Below are 20,722 nucleotides of genomic sequence, written 5' to 3'. Positions count from 1 at the left end.
CTGGGTTCCTCTTATCACTCTCATTAACCGTGTTCCTTTGTGCAACTCAACCTTAAGTCCATTTTAAAACACAATCATACTATAAGAGCTTTTTCTTCAAACACAGGAGCTTCCTCTTTAAAAAAGGACTGTTATAACTCTATTGCTCTCTCACCGGGGGAATATATGACTAATCTTGAAAGATGGACAAAGGGTCTCTGAGCCTCCAGTCCTTTGGAAAGTACAATGCTCGGGGGTGCGGTGTGAGATGAGAGGACCTACTTTTTCTGTACCTCCTTAGTCGGTGCTGAGGAAGACGCTTTACCCCTCTTAGAAACCAGGGCTGACACTCCCACAATTACTGAGTGGCAGGGAGAGCTCCCTACGACTTAACCATCCCCAACCTTAAAACCGAACAGCTCTGAAGAGTAAGCCTGACACAGTGACAGTATGAAAGGCACCCAGGGCAGGCCCTAGTCACACAGAAATCAAGTCACCTTGGACATCCCAAGGGACCTCTTTTACAACTCTGCAATGCTTTTCCATTCCTGGTTTGCATGGGCGAAGGAATCTTCCCTTATGATAACTACAGCCTTCAAGTTTGGCTTTTCTTAGATATGCGCCTTCTGGGGCAGCCCCAAGATACCTCATAGGACTCCACCTTCTAGGAGCCAGTGACCTAAGAGGCCTTCCAGGACAAGAGCCAGGCCTGAGCATGAACAGAAGGTGATGGTTACCAGGACCACAGGCCAGAAACAGTGTCTATTTTAAGCATAGAAAGGAAAAACATACCAAAAAAGAAAAACAAAACACATGGGATCATGGTTTCAAAATCCAAACAAAAGCCCCCAAAGAAAAGACAATTGATTTGAACAGTGTTTATGAGATGGAATAGAACACACACTATGAAAGTATGATTCGAGACAATGCAAACTATTTTAAAAAAACAAAACACGCCTTACTCATTATCACCCCACATCAGTTTCCTATAAGGAACTTAACCCCAACATCAATATTTAAGAACCTCCTGTATCAAAGAGGTGCCAGCACAGATGTATGTCACTACTACTCTTGGGGTGCTCTCTGGGAGAGGAGGAAGCAGGGGTGACCACCAGAGGCGCAGGGTGGAGTGTAGTGGGTGCGGTGGGATCAGAAGCTCCCTTGTCTCCAGGCTGAGCCCAGCGGTCAAAAACACTGACCTAGTGGTCGATGACTCAGAGTCATGTTACAAGTCCAGAATGTAAATGGCCATTGCCACCTAGAACATGGAGTTAGAGAGACAAGTCAAGCTACAGTACTTGTAGCTTTTCCAATCACTGAGCCCCTATAACACACGTCCAGATGAAAAGTGATCTATTCTTATAAAACTGCAGTTGCAATTCTGACATTAATGACACAGAGTCAGCACAGACTCCACATGTTAAGGGCACGATCCCCAACAAGACTGTCCCCACTTCAGACGCCAGCCACAGGTTCAGGGCTTCCCAGATCACTCACACTTCGGACCGATGAGCTAAAAATTCTGGGATTCCCACAATCCCTCAGGTTGGATAATTCTCTAGAATGACTCACAGAGCTCAGGAAAGTGCTGTACTTGCTATTACAGTTACATTATAAAGGATATTGATCAGAGCCAGCCAAATGAAGAGATACATAGTGTGTAAAGAGTGGGAGGGAGCCTCCAGAACAGGGAGCTTCTGTGCCCCAAAGACCCATCTCCCTCTCAGCGCATCGACATGTTTGTTAATCAGCAAGTGGAACTGAGCTTCATTGTACAGAATTTTTATTGGGGTTTTATTCCATAGGCCTGATTACTTGAACCACGGGTCATGGGACTGAACTCAGTTTTCAGCCCCCTTTTCTTCCCAGGAAGAGGCAGGCTAATACAAACCTCCTACCCTCTAACCACATTGTTGTTCCTGATGACCCATCCCTATTCTGAATCATCTCATTAGCGTAAGCTCAGGTGTGATTAGAGGTTACCTTCCAGGAACTGATGACAGAAGTCAGACAAGTCCTCTCTGATACAGTTCTGCAGTGGCGAAGAACATGGGCCCCAGAGTCAGATCTGTGGCGCGTGACTTGAGGCAAGTTACCTAACCTCCCTCAGCCTGTTTACTCATTGAAAAAGTAGGGAGAATAATACCGTTATTACAATGTGGAAATCAGCACCATTCAGTACAGATGTAATGCTAGCTACTATATAACAAAATTTTTTTCTAGTAGCTGCATTTTAAAAAGTCAAAAGAAGCTGGTAAAATTAACATTATTAATATATTTCACTTAAAGCATCCAAAATAGTATCATTTCAACATGTAATCAATCCAGAAATCATTATTAACTAGTTTATTTTTATTTTTTTTACACAAAGTCTTTGAAATCCGGTATGCACTTTACACATGTAACACATCTCAGTTTGGACTGGCCCCATTTCAAGGGCTCAGTAGCCACATGGCCACCATATTGGACATTGTGGCTAGAAATCATAACTGTTGTTATCCCCACTAAATGAGTTAATGTTCTGTGCTGTTATCATCCACATTTTACAAATGTAACTAAAATGTATGTGTCCATACATATACAGAAAAGCAGCGACCAATGACTAAAATCTGAGGTATAATAGGCCACACCCTATCAGTCAGCGTCCACAGAACATCAAATAGCTGCTCTCTTCTCAAGAAAAGAAACACTTCAGCTTGGAACAGAGGCTCTCAGATAGATTACCCATAGCATGCACTTTTTCCCCATACTCCCACATCTCCCCAACTCACATTTTCATACTGACAAAATCAAGAGACCATTGACCATAGCTTTCAATGGGAAAAGATGCTCCCAGGGCACAGGCAGGCAGATGGAGAAGTCTCAGGGAACCCTGAAAGGCGGGGGAGTGGGGAGAAAGAAAACCCCCAGGAAGGAGCTTTGGCTCAGGGAGTCCCTGAGGAGTCCCTCCTGGCCCTTGGGCCACCTTCCAGCATCACTGCCCAGCCACCAAGACAATCACCCTTCTCTTCACTCCCTGGAAAAAGCTTTGCATTGTAAATCCAGAAAAATGTCACTAGCAGGAGATTGATCTCAAGGTAATTATTTAGGCAGCTTTGTATCATCTGATTCTCAGGCCGTGAAGCACTCTCCAAGTTTTTTTAAAAAGATAAGAGATATTATATTAACATGACGCACTGTCTCTTTCAATGGTGGCTCCCCACATTCAGCTTCTGCGCACTTCTGTAACAGAGAGCTGCTCATACCCGGGCCCTCATCCAATTCATTCAGTTCTCACTGGAGTGGGGGTGGGTTTTGCTAGTCCCCTCAAGGTAGAAATGAAGAGATTCACCTAGTGAGGGCAGACAAATGCATTTTTACCTAATATGCAAGATTAATTATAATGAATCCAATCCAGTTCACATACTTTATCAAGGAAGACAAGCTAATTCTCTGTCAGAAAATTAGCTCCTATTTAAAGGGCATTTTACCTCAATTTGGCAAAAAGAGCTAATGGGAATTGTCTTTGCATGCTGATGTATTTTTTGACTGCATTTGCTTAAGCAGGCAGGAGGCTTCAGCACTGCCCTCATGCCTCAGGGTGAAGAAAAGGAGGGAGGGTGGGAAACACAAACATATATTACTCAGCACCTCACAAAGTTTAATTCTTGCTGCTGTTATTGTGACATGTCCCTTTCAAAGTGTCTTATCAACAGCATAAAACTGGGAGTGACTCATATTTATGAAATGAGGTGGTATTGGCCCTGCCAGCTCATTCACTTCCATAGTAGCTTCTGGGCGTTAATCTAGCTAAGGGGTACCTCCACACCTCCTTAATCTGGCCACCAAAGGAGAAGCCCAAGATTGACAACACATGCCTTATTGAGTTTGTGTGCTGCACACACAATCGGAATGTTTGTGAAGACCTGTGATCAGGGATGAAGACTTCCTTAAAAACCAGTATCTTTGACAGTTGACTCTGTATTTGTAAGAGAAGAAGTGAAGGGGAATTAGAAAAAAAATCAATTTAACCCAAGGTGCCTCCCCTGAGCCTTCATTCCTCAGTGGGGTGTGGAGAAAACAAGGTTTCTCTTATGATCCCCAAAACGTAGATCCAGTCTTAACTTTGTTTTAATAGGTAAATTAATTAAGTAAAATGTGACACATGCATAAAATAAGATGTTACACCATTAAAACAATATCTGTGATGACTATACAGGAAGCAAAAGTACAAACAATATAAAGTGAAAATGAATTTCAGTTTCTATATGAGCAACTCTGCAAAATATGTACATATATGGGGAAAGAATGAAAAGAATATGTAAAAATGAAACTAGGCCAGTCAGACAGATTAGTGTTATTATCTGTCTTCTTCTTTATAAAATTCCCTTAATAGTTCAACAACGGGTATATAACTGAGTCTTTCCTAAGACTTAATTTTATAAGATTTCCTTACATTGAAATAGTATATAATTTTCCAGTATGGCACTGATTCAGAAAAATAGTACCGCTGTAGTTATCTATCCACCCTGCTAGAAAAACTGGGTTTTTCCAAACCTTTAAATGAAAAGATCTGCCATGTATCAAAGAGTTGTTACTACTTTTTTTGTGCCAGTAGTACAAAATGAACTGGCGAAGTCAATTCATTTTACTCAACTATATCACTACTGTAGCCCTTGGCTATAAGTAGATAATGATGAATTATTATTGCATATATTTGATATTATAATTATGGTAAGTTTTTAATAAACATTAGCTATTATGTGTCTGGCATTGTCCAAAGCACTTGAACACATATTACCTACTCTAGTCCTCAATTAATCCCATGAGAAAAGTGTCATTACCTTCCCCATTTTATGGGTAAGAAAACGGAGCCATACTGTATTTAACTGCTCAAGTTCGTGCTTCTAGTAAGTGGTGAAGTCAGAATTCGGACTCAGCAGTCTGGCTCTAGAATCCGTGCTGTTAACCTCCATATTATACTCCCTCTGCTATGAAAGATATAAATGTCTAATAGAAAGTCTGAATATAAATAAAATTCAGCTGACCCACTGGCTGAGGAGTCACTTAATAATCTTATTGCAAAGGGAAAGGGAAAAAGAAAACATGGAGTGATCTGGCCAAACACTTGGACCCGCAAGATTTGCTTATTTAATAACAAGTCAGATACAAACCAAAGGATTATACTTCTGCTAGATTGAAAAATTAATTACTGAACTGAGGGCTAGGAAACAGGGAGCCTATACCAGTTCTGCTACCAGCTACTTCTATGGTCCTGTGTAAGAAATCAGTTTGCACGTCTGTGAAATGGGTCAGCTGGAACAAATGCTCAGTTCTGCCTGGATGAACGCTACTTCTAGCAGAAGGTACCCAGGGGCCCATTCTGCTCTTTTTTCAAGTGTGTCAATAAGGTCTTTTCCAGGGTCTGTCCCTGCTGGACTCCCAGATCACCTGGGCCATATTGTAGGCTTAGATTATATAGAAGGGAAGAAGATAACAAGGAAAGGAAAGCAGAAGAGAAGTACAATAAATAGTATGTAGCTTGATAAGATCCCTGTTCACTTATCCTGGAGAATTAACTTTCTCAAAGGATAAGGATAAGCTACTGGAGAGTCTTTCTTCATACACTTGAAGGAAAAAAAAAATCTATAGTTATTATTATTATCCATATTAATAGAACAGATAACAAATATAAAACAAAATCAAATATCCTTGGGATTAGAGTCTCTGGGATGTAGTCATACATACCCATCATATATTCTCCCTTACTCACTATATCTAACTTTACACCTGTCTTCTCACTCATCTACTTCCCACTCAAGAAAATAATATTAATTTGTGGGAGTATAAATTTTATATGCATATGTGCAGAAGAAGGAAGCATATCCTTGGGCAACAAGGAGAATGCACTCTGAGGTTCTCCATATTGAAAGTGCACTTAGCGGAAGCTGGCCAGCACCATGCCCAGGCTTTACCAGGCCCCAGCTGAGTGACCCTAGACAGGTACCGGGACATCTCGGAGTCTCAGTCACTCATATGTAAACCGGAGTGTTATCATGACATATAATGCTCAGAGCACAGAGTCTGTTATATAATAAACATATCATAAATGTTAGAAATAATTACTGCAGTTTTCAAGTTTCTTTAGTTTTTTACTCCTTAAAAGCCTCTGCCATGGACCAAATTTATTAAGTTTCCAAAAGCTGAAAGAGAATTCGGGGTGGGGTTATCTTCTCTGAGGACACAAGGTAGGCCCTTCCTAGCACTGGAATTTTCAGTTGAGGATATACAAGAAAATGCAGCAAGGGGGAAACTATAAGGGCTTAGGACACCTCTGAGATGAAGCACAGTGAAAAGAACTGGGCTTTGAGATCATAAGAACTGGGTTCCCACATGGTGGGGCAGAACACTGGCTCTGTTCCTCGGACTCTGCATCTGTAAGACCGGGGATCTGTGCTGACAACTCAGTCAGACATGTATGCGACAGCCCAGTGCCCAACACAGAAAGCATTCAATGGCTCTTCACTTTTTTTTTCCAAACTATCTGGAAAATAATTTTATAATTTCAGAGATGATAGGATGATGACCCTGAGAAGTTATATGTGATTAAATGCTGTTCTGGTGTCAGATTAAAAATATCGCTTCATGAGAACCATAAAACCATTCTTATAAAGTCTTATCATAAAAATGTGCTATTTTAATAAGATTAGAAATACAAGACCCAAGGAAATGTCCCCTATCCCTTCAAGGAAGCCCCCTTAGAAGTCTGTGTCTAGTTTTATTATTTGAAAAGGGAAGCAGACACTCTCTAACAACTAATGACAATAACTCATAGTCTTGAATACTGGAGTTCCTTCCAGATTCCTGTCTGGGAGCTAGAAGATTCTGTTACTGCGACCCTCAGGCACCCTCAGCCTTCACAGTGTTCTGTCTACTCTCTTCCCTTCTTTCTTCTCCCAATTTGATTTTTCTTCTCACTTGCCAGTAGCAATGGTTGGTAATACGTAACCCAGTGGTAGTTGACCTTAGAGCCATGATTCAAAGCATATGGGATTATTTCCTCCACAGAATAAATATTAAGAATTAAAGAACTGGGTAGTGATGTTCTAATGCAAAGTGTTGACTGCCTCCTTACCTAGGGACACAAGCTAAGGTCAGTGGAGCTCACGTTTTCGTATGACAGGTCCAAGGGAGGGTGGCTGGCTAATACTAGCCCCTGGACCGGGCAGTTTCATCTACTTACGAGACTGAGAAATGGGCAACAGATGCCTGGCGGGGGTCCTATACAGGTGGTGAGACAAAAGAAACAAAACCCTTCGCTGGAACTCACTGGAAGAGTTGGGCCTCATTTTGTCTTTCATGAAATTCAATCTTAAGGGGTGAAAAAGAGATGAGTAAGCCCTCACCACAAATAATGCATTAAGGGCAACACAGATAATTTGATGAATCTGCAAACCCTTCCTGTTAGTTATCTTCCACTCTGCCAGAGGCAGAACTTGGGGTAACAGCCTTTATCTTATATGCAAGTAGCACGCTGCACAGCTGATTTCCTTACCCAAAAGCCCAGACTCAAGGCTCTTTTTCCTTTCTGTTGCACAAAACATGGGTCTTGCTGGGGTGCGGTGGGGGAATATATCTACTCCTCCAACTCTAAATAATAGTAGATATTGACATAAGCTGAATTAAAAAAAAAAGATGCTAAGATCTTCCCTCTTGGTTATGGATGAAAATATCTAAAGAGTCAAAGACTTTATAATGAGACACTACATCACCCTGAAAATAAAATGTATATTTTTTAATGCTCTACAATAAAAGCTGTGGGTCATACTCATTATTTTCTCTTCCCTCCAATTTTTCTGAATTAGTAAGGTTATATGCTATGACTGTCAAGTATACGGTACATGGAAACATAGCCAATGAAAATTTGCAGAAGAGTAACCCACATGGTTCAGGGGAAATAACACAGGCTTTGAAATGGCAGAGCCCTGTGCTTTCATCCCAGCCCTGTCCCTTAGAGTGTTTTTCAATTGTATAGTACTTGCAAACTTTTTTTCTCTAAGCAGGCCAAACTCTCTTCTTTGAAATATCATTTATAATGTTGTTTGCCTAGCATGTCCCCTTTTCACAGATAGCATTCAGGAAAAAAATAAACACAGACCTTGTTCCTATCAGCAACATATCCAAAATTGGTGAGGCCCAAATTGTAAAGTTCCACTCTAATGCACAGAGAAGGCCTGTCAGCCCTCAGCTTCTGAGGCAGAGAAAGAACATATATTTCTGTTTCCATTAAAAACTACCATTAGCACCACCACCAACAACAACAAAAAAAACATTCTTTCCACATCAAGACTTTGGGAAGAAATTCTGTTGGTCCATGAAGATGTGTTTAGAAAAGGCCAGACTCTATCTGGAAGAGGAAGAAGACAGAAGAAAAAATGTCAAATGCCTTATAAACAAGAACTTCCCAGGAGAATGACACTTCCTGAAACTGAACCATTCCCTAAATGGTAGGATGGAGAATACAAACAGGTACATTATCTTCAAGGTGGAAAGGGTTGGAATACTGGCCTGGTCTATATATGCTATCATTCTAGCATTTACATTATAAGGGTTATGATGGCAGATTTGCAGCCTAAAGATGAGTGTCTAGCACATAAAAGGCATTCAGTAATATCTGTTGAACAAATGAATGAATCTCCTCTATCCACAAGGCTGAACACCATGGAGACCAACCTATCAGAAGGTCCCTAGAAACCTAGACATTCTGGTGCAAGGGTGCATTTTGATAATGATACATGTTTCCCAGCTCCTCCTTAAGCCATTCATTCCCTAGAAGATGGGATTAAAACAACGTTACTATTTGTCCCATATTTCCATGAGAAATATTATATTATGTAAATATCAGGAACATGAGCTGCTGGTTTCAAAAGATCTTAGATGTAGGTCCTTCTAGTCCTTCCTGAAATCTCAAAATTCAACACTTATTGAGTATCAATACTCAAAATGACTGATCAAACATATTCTTTTGTATTTGTATGCTCTACATTAGGTAACTGTCATCATTAGATAATAACACATGTATCAATCTATCGACTTGGCAAAACCTTTTTTAGCACTAAGGATCAAGCTCTAAAATTAATCATGCATGTGACCTTGGGCAAGTGATAAACCTCTCTAGGCCCCATTTCTGTAACTGCATAATGAGAGGTTTGGGCTAGATCAATGATGCTCGAAATTCTGCTGCAATCTGGGATCATTTGGGGCACTTTTAAAGCTCATAATGTGCAGGGTGTACCCCAGTTCACCCCAGATAATTCCAATGAGCATGTAGTGAGAGCTACCAGACTAGGGGGCCTCTCAGGTTCCTTCCTGTCGGAGAAGCTGGGATTCTTGCATTTGAAAAAGGTGAGACGACCTCTCCTGGGATTTGATGTCCACCCCTACTGTGTAGTGTATCCTTAACTACCTGTTTGAATTAAATGTACTACACACTGCAAATCAACACATTTTTATACCCAAACTGCTCCACGGCAGTGCTGGGGCAGGGAGACAGGCTGCTGCTAACACTGAGCCCAAGGAAGCAAAGCTGGCTTCTGGGAAAAGGCTCACAGCTAGCTCCGAGGGGCATGAGCCACAGGCTGCCGCACGGAGATGTCTGCTCCCAGTGATTTTGCCAAGCCTCTCTTCCCCCCACCCCGCTTTTTCTAATCTAAGATCATTATCAACCACAACCAGGAGAGAAGTTTCTTGAACTTGCCCTTGGCAAGCCAGAGGGTTAACTTAACTGATGTGAACTGGCAAAGTCAAGCGGATCATACTTCACATGCTCACAGTATTGTGCTTGGAGCAACTTACCAACACCACCCCCGAATCAGTGTCTAATATAAGGGCTTGGGGGTTGGGGGGGGCACAGCCCAGAGGTCTGATTTACGGAGAGCTGTCTGTGTGCGAGGCACTTTATTTACATCGTCTCATTTCATCTGTGATGTTGGAATTATCCCAATTTTTACAGTGGAGAAAACCTGGGGTCTGAGAACTACCCTATCCTGCGTCACCTAAAGACACTGAGTGGAAAAGCCTAGATTAGAAGCCAGGTGTACCACTTTGTGGAACACGCAGTCAATGGGGAGCAGGTGGAGCAAAGATGGGGCTGGGGGAGAAAGCTCACATACCTTCTCACTTACAGTTTAATTAGAAAGCAGAATAGTTATCCAAATGCTCTGACAGAATCCAGTCAACTACGAACAAGTTCAGGGCTCACTTAAAGAAATGAGCAGGCCTTTCAATGAATTCTCTCCTATTTCCCTCACACTCTATCACAACCCAAACTTCCAGAACTTTACAAAATGAAGCCCACTCCCCCTCCTGTCGCCTACCCTTTTATAGTCAGACTACAATCCTTATCCCAAAAATAAATCAACCTGATGAGAGGCCAGAGAAAGCAAAGCTTAATAGTTTTAATACTTTCATTGTTTAGTTATGGAACATAAGTTGGACAGATTTATCATCAAGTTTTGACAAATTCCTCTACAAACAAATCCTAGGATATGCCCAAATTACTGTGGCCTCTTGACCCAACATGTTTTTATAATTACTTGGCACTCTAACTGTATGCTACCTAAATTAGGTAACAGTCACCCAGTTATTTTTAGGCCATAGCAACACACATACACACGTGTGCACACACACTCTGCTAACCTAGCTTGTTATATGTACTCCTCTGGAAAAGAAGCCAAAATTGCCTTTTACTGGCACCAGCATGTCTGTTCAACCAATAGTAATAATATTAAACTACATTTATTGAGCATTTAGCATGTATGAGGAACTGGTCTAGATACCTGGAATACACTAATTCATTTAAATCCTAAATTAACACTATAAGACAGCTAATGTTATGTCCTCTTTTTTGTAAATGAGGAAACTGAGAAAGTAAGGGGTTAAGGGGAACCGAGACTAGATCTCAGACAGACTGGACCCAAAGTACTGCCTGAATTTCTCCAGCATTTGCTACAAAGTTAATGTTCAGCATGCTTGGATATAAGCAGAAGCTCAGAATACAGCAGTAAGTTTATGCATATAGATAGGTCTTGATTTCACCTATCTTAAGTCCTCATAATGTCCCTGACAGATAAGAGAAAGACTTTTGTTCCCCCCACAAAAGAAAGCAGAAACAGAAAGAATTATTTTCACAGGGTCTCTCAATTTCTCAGCTTAACCATTCGCCTTGTCAGCAAACTCAGTATTGCCTGCCAGTGTTGCCTTCAAAATCCTTTCTGACTATGTAAAAATATGCAGTCTATTTTGCTCATTTCTCAGGAATTATGAGGGAAAGTTTTATACTATAAAAGCGAACTCCCTCTGTTATCAAATATTCTGTCTGAATGGGCCTCCTGAAGTGACTCTCTCCTTCCCCGGCTCCCCAGTAAATAAATACCTCTGGTAGAGAGGCAGGCCCGTCAAGAGACTGAAGCAGTCAGTCAGTCTTTGTTTCGTGAGAGCTGATAACACAGAGCAAGCTCAGGCACGAGCCCTGACACAGCCACTGGGAACGGGCAGCTACAGACCCCTGAAGAGGCGCCTGGAGACCCCCCACTCACAGGGGGGATGCTTCTCCATAAACCTGAAAGCCAGTTAGTCATAGCTGACCTCTGAGTTTGAAAAACTCTCAAAAATGAGCATGTGACACTGAAGTATTTAGGAGTGAAATGCTGTCTATCCTATCCTACAAAATATTCCCAGCCTTCTTATTTTTAAAACATTGTTTTGAAACATGAAACATATCTAAGTACATCAAAATGTTGTTTATACTATGAAATATTTCAACACCCATGAAAAGGAGAAAGCACATAGGGAAAACGTTAATCATTGTTTAACCTGGGTGATAGGTACTTGTGTGTTCTTTATACTCTTTTCTACTTTTCTAGAAATTTGAAAAATCTTACAATAAAATTTTTAAAGGTATAGACTGTTTTTAAGGAGGAGGTAGCTATAGACTATCCCTTCCTACATAGGTAAATGACAACTTATTTCCCTGAACCCAAATTTGCTGAAAAGCAAGCCTTATAAACATAAGCAAAGATGCTAGCTCTCATTATGGAAAAACCAGAATTGCTAGAAATTATATTAAAAAATCCACTATGAGTAAAATGGATTGTAATTCTTTCAAAGACTTTGCAAATCCCTAAATACGTATTCATTTGGATCAAGTTGAGTAGAAGCACAGGTCTGGTACCATTTATTCTTTGGAAGATAAGAATAAGACATGGATTCAGACAGACACAGATCACAGGAGGGAGGGAACTGTAAATTAGAACAGTAACTCAATCCCAGGGGCTTCTGCGCCTCTGATCAGTTTCTTCCCGACCTGACACAGCATTACTAAAATGGTAACTGAGCAGTCGCTCTACTTGACAGGCAGCACCAAAAATGGAGAACATGGCATCGAAACAGGGGGACATGAAACTTGGACAGGGCGGGTGGCAACCAGTGTTTACAAACATAAACCAGAGAATCAGATGGGCCAGCCAAAAATTAGCCAAGACTGTACTGAAATCTCTGAAAATAAATTAATGAGGCCTCAGAAGTTTCTAATTTAGAACCCAACTACCCGCACCACCATACCTTCCCTGCGAAAATCACTTATTTCAAAATGGTACCACTACCACTCTTGCTAAAATAAAATCTTACATCACCAAGGAAGCAGATGACTGAAATAAACCTGGGCAGAGAAGCCAGACTAGAGTGGTCTGCTTGACCCACTCAAGAATCTGGAAGAAAGTGCGGCCCATGCCTTCTGAGAGATGCCCACCCCAATCTTCACTCCACTGGTGCTACGGCATTAACCTGTGGTTTACCCAGATGGATGGGAAACTGGGGACGTTCTAATATTGATCTCTTTCCCTTCTTTCCCATAGTGGCCCCAATTTTAGGCCATTCCCCCAAAATAAACCAAAACAATAATGATGATAATTAGAAATAAAGTAGATTACAGACCTTTTTTGCTCCTAACAACGTATTTTCAACCAAATGCCCAGATAGTTGAAGAAGAAACCCCAAAAGCTACAAATAATCCAACCTCTACCACCGACGCATCTTCCAGGTCGACCGCCGCTGAGTCTCACCAACCTGAAAATGACGAGCCCGCAGGGCGCCACCCAGGGTGCTCGGTGGTGAGGTCAGCAGCATGCCCAGCCCCGCCCCACGGACACACTCTTCCTCACTGGCGCTGAGCAACGAGCCCAGGCTGCCCTGACTAGCAGCTGCATCCACAGCAGAAGGGGAGAGGAACCCCACTTTCATCAGGAACACCCCGGAGATTCATTTCTGTGATCGACGATCTGCCCCCGCACACAACAATGCCTACTGCACAATAGGAGGTGGGATCTACAACTCCCTCTGCTCACCCTCATGTTCAAGTCCAGGGTCATCTTAATTTATATCATCTGATGCTTGTCCTCAGATTATACAGATACAAAAGGCCTGCTTTTTCGCACCAATGTCTACTCTACATAAGCGAAGCAATGACCATCTAGACCACCGGCTACCCACTCTCTTTGCTCCCCAAGACAAACTATTCCAGATGGGGAATTTGTAGATTCTATTTTCTCATTTGAAAATGATGGGACAAGCCATGATCCTGTTGAGCAAACACTAGCTGGATAAACCTGTCCGGAATCACTCAAAGTCAACCAAACAAGAACAGAAAGCAATAAAACACAGAGCTACACAGAGGAAATATGCACATAACCCCAAGAAAACCCATCAACAACAGAAAATGCCTGGGTGCTGCTGAAACCCTCTGGATATGACCTCCACGACGCTCTCCTTCCTGGCAGAGCCTACCGACACACACTAAGGAAAGCTATGCCTAAGTGGTAATTGGGTCCAAGGAGTGGAAGCTCTGGGAGAGCAGTGGGGGATGGTAGGGGGCAGCAGGTCATTCATCTGAAGACGTACTTCCAAGAACACTACTTAATAAAAGGCAGGATGCATCACTGGGAAGACAAAGAGAATGGCAGAACTGCCTCACAAAGACAAAACCACTAACTTGCTCATCTCAATGACCTGCTGCAATTTAAGTATGCAAGGCTTTTAAGGGAACCCAGCAACACCTTTGGTCAATATACTTCCAAAGACTGGTTGGTGATGTGGCCCAGAAACTGTGTACTGTGACTTAAGACAGAAGAGAATAAAAAAGATGACTACCTCTCACTACCAGCACTCAGCAGAGGACACCAAAGAAAAGGAGTGGTGCTGGCGCCCTAAAGAATGGTATATGAGGACAAAGAGGTGCAAGTGGGATGGGTACAAGACGACGGCCCCCCTGCTAGGAGAGACAATGCTGTGGGGAAGGGGTTCAGATTACAGGGCACAATTAGGTCCTCCTGCCAGAGCGCAGCAGCACTGACCTCCTTGTTATTCTGCGTACAGTGCCACCAACCCACCAACCCACTTTGGGAGGAGCCATGGGGCCAACAGTTGCCTGGGGAGGCCAGAAAGAACAATGGGTTGGAGAATATTTCATAATAATGTCTCTGTCTCCTTGGAAATCTGGCAGAGGAAGGGACGTTTTTGGTGAGCATACACTTTCTGTGTGGCTTTATAATAATGATCTCTACCCTTCCTGAAGGTCACTTTATAAACCGTATGAAAACCAGGCTGGTCAGAGAGGTGAGAAAGAAGCTTTCCCATGAAAAGAACAGGTACTTTTAGGTTTATGTGTTGTTGAAGGTAGTTGCTGCCTCCTTCATTCCGTCAACACTGGTTAACTCTGAGAGACAGTAACTTTCCACCTAGTTATTGATGGGACTAGAGCTACCAACCAGACATGACTTGAGATACCATCTGGTGGCATAAAACCCCATTTAGAAAGATAAGAAAACAGTCTCAGGGAGGTGAAATGATGTGCACAATGCAAATCAGAAACTGAATCAAGACTAGAACCCAGATCTTCTGGCTTCCAGTTCAGTGTTTCCGGCTTTTTCTCACGATACCAGAATAATTAAGAGAGGGTATGGAGGGGAAGACAAGAAGAAGAAAGTCTGTTTGGGCACTCTGTAGCCTGGGTAAGAACACTGGCACCTCTAAGAGAAAACCCCAAGTGAACTGAACTCAGGACTGTGCTCAGGAAGGGGGGTGGGGGGTTACCTTTCAACACCAGAGGTTCTTTGCCTTCTCTCTTCAGGGACTCGAGGACTATGTGAAGTGGCTGGGAGGGCATCACTCGGCTCGGCTCATTGGTATTCTCATCATAAACTATAATTTCTTTGGAAAAGATCCTCTTGAAAGAGTCCTTGCCTTCCCTACAGGAAATCAAGTCTAAGACAGTGATCTTGCCCTGCTGCAGTCTCCTCCGGCTGATCTTGTCGGCACAGTTGATGTGGACAGCGCCCTGGATGTGGCTTTTGTTGTACTCCATGAAGGGCCTGCAGTCGATGATGACGGGGCCCGGGCTCGGCAGGTGGCTCTTGCTGCCTTTGGTCATCTTCTTCGCCAGGTCATTGGGATAGATTATTTTGATGCTGGCTAGCTGCTTGGGGGTCCCTGACACAGGGCTGCCCACCCCACCTGATGGACTTAAAGAGCCTGCATTCTCATTGTTGTTGACCATCTGGATGGCAGGGCACGTGGCAGAGGTTCCGATGGTGGTGGTGGCAGAGCCAGCGGCAATGGCTTGGGACTGGGCCTGACTGTCCTTGTCGTAGGTTGCCACAGTGCAGCAGCTGGCACTGCTGCATCCACAATTCAGGGAGCGGGCAGAGCCGCTGGATGAGGGCATATACGTCAGATTCGCAGCCTGGAGGGACACAACGGTGGTGGCGATGACAGGAGGGTGGCTGTTACTGCCCGGGGTGGCAGAGCCAAGGTAGCTAGAGTCTAAACAAAGGTTGAGATCCTGAGGTCGGACGGGCCTAGACAGTGCCACTACTACCCTGTCGTCTAAAGGAGACGGAGGCATGAGGAGGCTGAAAACTGGCAATTCAAGAAGAATTCAAGACAGTCTGTAAAGAAGGGAGGGGGAAAGAAAGAATAAAGTCATGTGACACAAAAGGCAGTCTACTCCAATCCCTAGGAGAGGCCTTTGCATCTCTGAGCACAGTCCTCCTAAGGGCCCTTTATCATGACATTCTCAAAGCTTGAAACTCATTTGACAGACTCAAAGAGGATGTCATACCTGAGGGTCCCCCACCTATCAGATGTTAAGTCTAAGGTTAAATGTATAGTCTATGCAAATGTTGATGAACAACCTTTTGTGACCCTACATCAACGTTCAGCCGTAGGGAGGGTAAAAGCACAAAGAATTAGGTAAACTGAAGACATAAAGGAAGGCTCTTAAGAGATATCTATTCTGGACCTCATCTCCTGGGCAGACGTATACTACAACCATCTGAGAAAGACCCAGTTGTCCACCCTTGCATACTTTCCATTTAATTCCTTCACCCACTGCAAAGGCAAAGGAATGACCAAGAGTGCGTATGGCTCACAGAAATACACAGCAGCTAAATATACAACAGGGGTGGATGTCAACTTTCTGCAAATCAGAATGAAAGCAGCCCCCCAGTGAATCCCTTTTCCTAGGAGCTATTCTCACTTTCTATTCTACCAAGCCCATTAAAAAGCACAACACAGTCATATTAAAACCTCCCATGTTTCCTATTAGCCTCTTATAAATGAATGTGCATTTCCCCTTTCATTACAAGCTAGTGTCCTAAAAGGAAGCCTCAATCAGGAGCCAGCTCTGGAAACCCTAACCCTGGCAGATCCATCACCCTTTGCTCCCTTGCTGCACCTCCCTACTCACTCACACACACACACACACACACACACTCTCTCTCTCACTCTCTCTCTCTTTCTCTCTCTCACTCCTGCTTTTAAGGAAAGGACCACTTCGACTCTCCTCCGACTCTCCTCCCTTCATTTCCCCATTGGCACAGACTGTGCATCCTGGAGCTTCTCTCAATGGGAGGCAGCCACTATGTACAACATTTCAGTCCCACATAGACATTCCGCCTTCAAGAGGATGGATTCCATAAGAGGACTTCCCCATTTTCCGTCCCTGTAAAGAGGGGAAGCAAGCGTTGCCCACAGGGTCCACTGCCTGTTTCATGAGAGGGTGCCTGCAAAGGGGCAGTTCCTTCCCCCGTGTGCACAGGGGCGGTCTGTCGGCTCCTCTGCTTTCAGACACGCACACAGCAAAGGCACCAAACCCCGTGCAGGTCACTCACCTAAAGGAACTTTAAGAGGTGTCTGGAGAAATGTCATCTATTATCCAGCTACACACAACCGTCATCATTCTCTGACACAGCCAAAGTGTCACAGAGTCCACACACACACACACAGAAGCATGCACCCATCATGTCCGCAGATCCCACCGACTCAGGTTTCTCCTACCCACCTTCGGACGGAAGCAACGGATCCAACCCCTTTCCTCCCTCGTCTCTCTTCCCTCCCTTGCGTAGTATTTTTTTTTTTTTTTTGAAAGGCAAGTACTATTCCAGAAGCTATAACTGGTTCCCCGCTGGACTAAGCGATGAAAGTCTTCGCTATTGTGTTACCTGGTAGGGTACGACCCAGGATTAACAGTCCATTTCCTAGGAGACGGAAGCGTAAGCATGCTCACGGAGACACCAGCTGGGACCCTCACTCCACACGAAGTGCGCGGCTCACACGACACGCACGGAGTGTATAAAGAGACCTGCTTCCCTGCAGTACAGGGTCGGGCGTATATACTGCCCGTGAAACCAACGAGACTGGCCCAGGAAACCTCCCAGAGAAATACTGAGCTATCCCCTCTCCCTCGCTAGTCGTCCTTTCCAGGGACTGGAAAGAAGATTTAAGTGGATAGAGAATCCTCCGTCCCCACTCCTGGGGCACTTACACTCCTTCGCAACATAGCGCACTAAAACACCCCAGGCAAATATTTAAAACTGCCGCAAAGCTTCCCCCACAAACCTCATCTTCCTTTCGCCCCAAATCCAAGCAGACTGCAGAGAGAGTAAACGCACAGAGCAGCGAGAGCCAACAGCCGGAACCCTGTAACCTCACCTGCTGTGGCTCCCCCGTGAGCATCTCATCCCCCACACACTCACACGCACACCGCCCTACACTCCGGGGCTCTCACAAGTAGCCGCGGTGACTTCCACTTACTTCATAAATAAGGGTAGCCCTCCACAATCCCGCGCTCCGCTTCAGCTACGGATTCACCCATTCAGCCCCCATTCACTAAGCTCCATTGATCTCCAGCAGCAACATAGTTACTTTCTCTTTTGCCACACTGTAAATGTAAGGTTTTGAGGGGGCGGACCGGCCGCCGACGGACGGTGCGTCGAGCCAATAGGAACTCGGGAAAAGCTAACCGCTACCTCACAGCGGCCTTCGGCCAAAGAGCGGCTGGAGGGGGAGGAGACAGGGGCGTGGCATCGTCTCTTTAAGGAGGGTTTAACCGACGCCGCTTTGGGTCCACAGTGTTAAAACACTGGCGGTGATGTCATTGGCAACCAATCAAAAACTTAAAAGGGCCCAGCCGGGGCCCGCGCGGAGCAGCTGCTCTCTATTTACATGTAAACCGAACAGGCCGGATGCAGTTAACCCTTTCTGGGGCTGAATTGTCAATGGGCTGGACTCCCCACTCCGGCTAAAACCGGCTCTGCCCACTTGTTAGGCTCCCCCTGCACCCCCTCACTCTCGGACGGATCACGCTCTATTTTTCCTTCGTACTCGGGAAGGATGATCAAAAGTGTCTGAGTAACTTTCTAAAGACAGGAGACAGCGAGATCACTGTCCCCGGTGGGAAAACTGTGTTCTCCAAGTCGCCCGAGGTGTTCTGACAAACCTTAATCCAAGATTCAAGCACCTCAGAGAGCCGCCCGCGCTGAGACCGACGTGAGCGCGCGGCCAGGGGCGTCGCTGCTCCTCCGGCCCGCGGACCCGGGCCACGCACCGGAAGCGCGCCGCCGGGAAGCGTCGGCCGCCCGCCCGCAGATGTCGCTGCCCCTCTGGCTGCCCTACTGCGCCCCTGCGCGGCGGTGGCGCGGCGCCCTCCGGCTTCTCTACATCTGCGCGCTCCGGTCGCGCCCCTGCGGTCCCCCGCCTGCTTCCCCGGGCTTGACCCGGAGCACAAAGGCGGCGCTGCGGCGGGCTGCTCGGAGGCGGCGGTCTGGGCCCCTTCCAGGAACTACAGGGGGCGCGCCTTGTGAGGCGGCACGGGCGCCACCCCCTACGACCAGGCGTCCGGGGGCTCGTCGCTCGCGCTCCACGTTCCCCCTCCCGCTCGGAGCGCAGGGTCCCGCGGCCCGCGGCCGGCTTTCCCAGCGCACCTCCACAGCAGCCCCTGCACCCTGCAAAGCCCCAGGAGAGCCGAGGACTGGCAGCCTGGCGCTTCTGGCGCCGCCGCGGCCGGCGGAAAGGAGCCGGAGCCGTCTAAATAAGCACACTGGAGGGGGGCCCGCGGAGCGCCGAGGGGGCGGCGCTGCCTCTCTGGGTTGTCGGGACTTGCGCCGTCCGAGGGGTCGCCAGCTGAGGCGAGGGTCTGGAGGACCAGAGTCACAGCGAGGCTGGCTGGCCTGTGCCTCTGCAGGAAAGTATCTGGGAAACCGTGGGAAAGTTGTCTTGGGGCACAAAAAGGAGTGGAGATACCAAAATGAACGGCGGAAAGTCTGCATTAAAGAACCCTAAGAAAATGCAACTCCTTTCTTTTCCTTTTGTCTGAGAGGCGGGGAGGGGCTAGAGAGTGAAAAAATAGTTACGGTGGAGTAATGCATTATGAGCACTGTAGAATATTTGGCTGTGATTTTTCTCTCTTACCAAATTGAAGGTTTTTGGAGACATCCTAAAGGCTCCAAGCCTAAGTAAGTGGCAGCGACATTTTCATGTAATTGCTTTAAGTGCAAATCTGAAATCAGAAGATGCCAAACTATGGCCAGATATGCCCAATAGGCTATTAAGAGAAATCCCCTGGGGTACCTCTCCGCGGGAATATATGTATATGTTTCACATGTATGCATACACATACACATTCCAGCAAATTTCATCCAGTATTTCAACATTCAGTAAATTGCTTACAATCATCTTTAACAGAAAGGGTTTTGTGTTGCTCCCTCTGCTTGAATTGCTTGCCTTTTCCTAATATTCCTAATTATTGAGAAAATGTTCCCTGATTCAGGGTTGGAGAATTCTGGATATAAGTCCTGATTCTGACTCGCATCTGTTGTATCTGTTCATCCAGTGTCATTGTTCATTTATGTATGGAGTCCATGGTAACACCCCAGCTCAGAAGAAAAAAGGAAAAAAAGGATTCTCTACTGATAAAAAGGCATTTAGTAAAAAAAGTATTGTCCTTGGTTTAGGAAGTGGGGTGCCTCTAATTAAAGGTACTTACGATGTATTAATTATGAATTCATTGCTAATGCCTCAATATCTAAGCCCAAACAAAAAAAGGTTTTATACAATGCAGAGGAATTCTTAACACTTTTTCCTATGAGGCCAGACGGGGATAGTAACTTCAAAAGAAATGTAACTCATTTATTTAATGCAATGATTTTATTTTTGTTTCAAACTAGCAGATTATTACAATTTAGTTGACTGAGAGTTAAGCCATTCAAGCTGAAAAATTGGAGAAAATGGCAAAATTCCTCATCATTTATCAAACCTAGGAGACGGAAGAAGTACCTGATCAATAACATATACAAACATGTAATTCTTTAAAAATATTAAGCATCTTGAGAGGTATAGCATATTGGAATTATTAAAGTAATAAAAAAATATA

General features: G+C 44.7%; 1 protein-coding gene across 3 annotated transcripts in view; it reads right to left on the bottom strand.

Annotated features, from left to right (window-relative positions):
• Window positions 1-18,944, bottom strand: part of DUSP10 (dual specificity phosphatase 10) — a 36,914-nt gene extending 17,970 nt beyond the window's left edge. Inside the window, exons 1-2 of one of the 3 annotated variants that reach the window (XM_037014478.2) lie at window positions 18,812-18,944; window positions 15,106-15,959 (exon numbers count right to left, since the gene is read on the bottom strand). In XM_037014478.2, the coding sequence (XP_036870373.1) occupies window positions 15,106-15,916 (811 nt within the window). In that variant the 5' untranslated portion in view covers window positions 15,917-15,959; window positions 18,812-18,944. Of the gene's footprint in view, window positions 1-15,105; window positions 15,960-18,105; window positions 18,265-18,790 lie in introns of those variants that run through there. The other 2 variants (XM_037014477.2, XM_017648668.3) reach the window with 2 other exon arrangements.
• Between the last annotated feature and the right edge of the window lie 1,778 nt (window positions 18,945-20,722).

Source organism: Manis javanica, chromosome 14, assembly GCF_040802235.1.
Source record: "Manis javanica isolate MJ-LG chromosome 14, MJ_LKY, whole genome shotgun sequence".
Lineage (NCBI taxonomy): Eukaryota > Metazoa > Chordata > Mammalia > Pholidota > Manidae > Manis > Manis javanica.
Note: the sequence above shows the minus strand (reverse complement) of the source record. Positions and strands in the feature narration are given on the sequence as shown.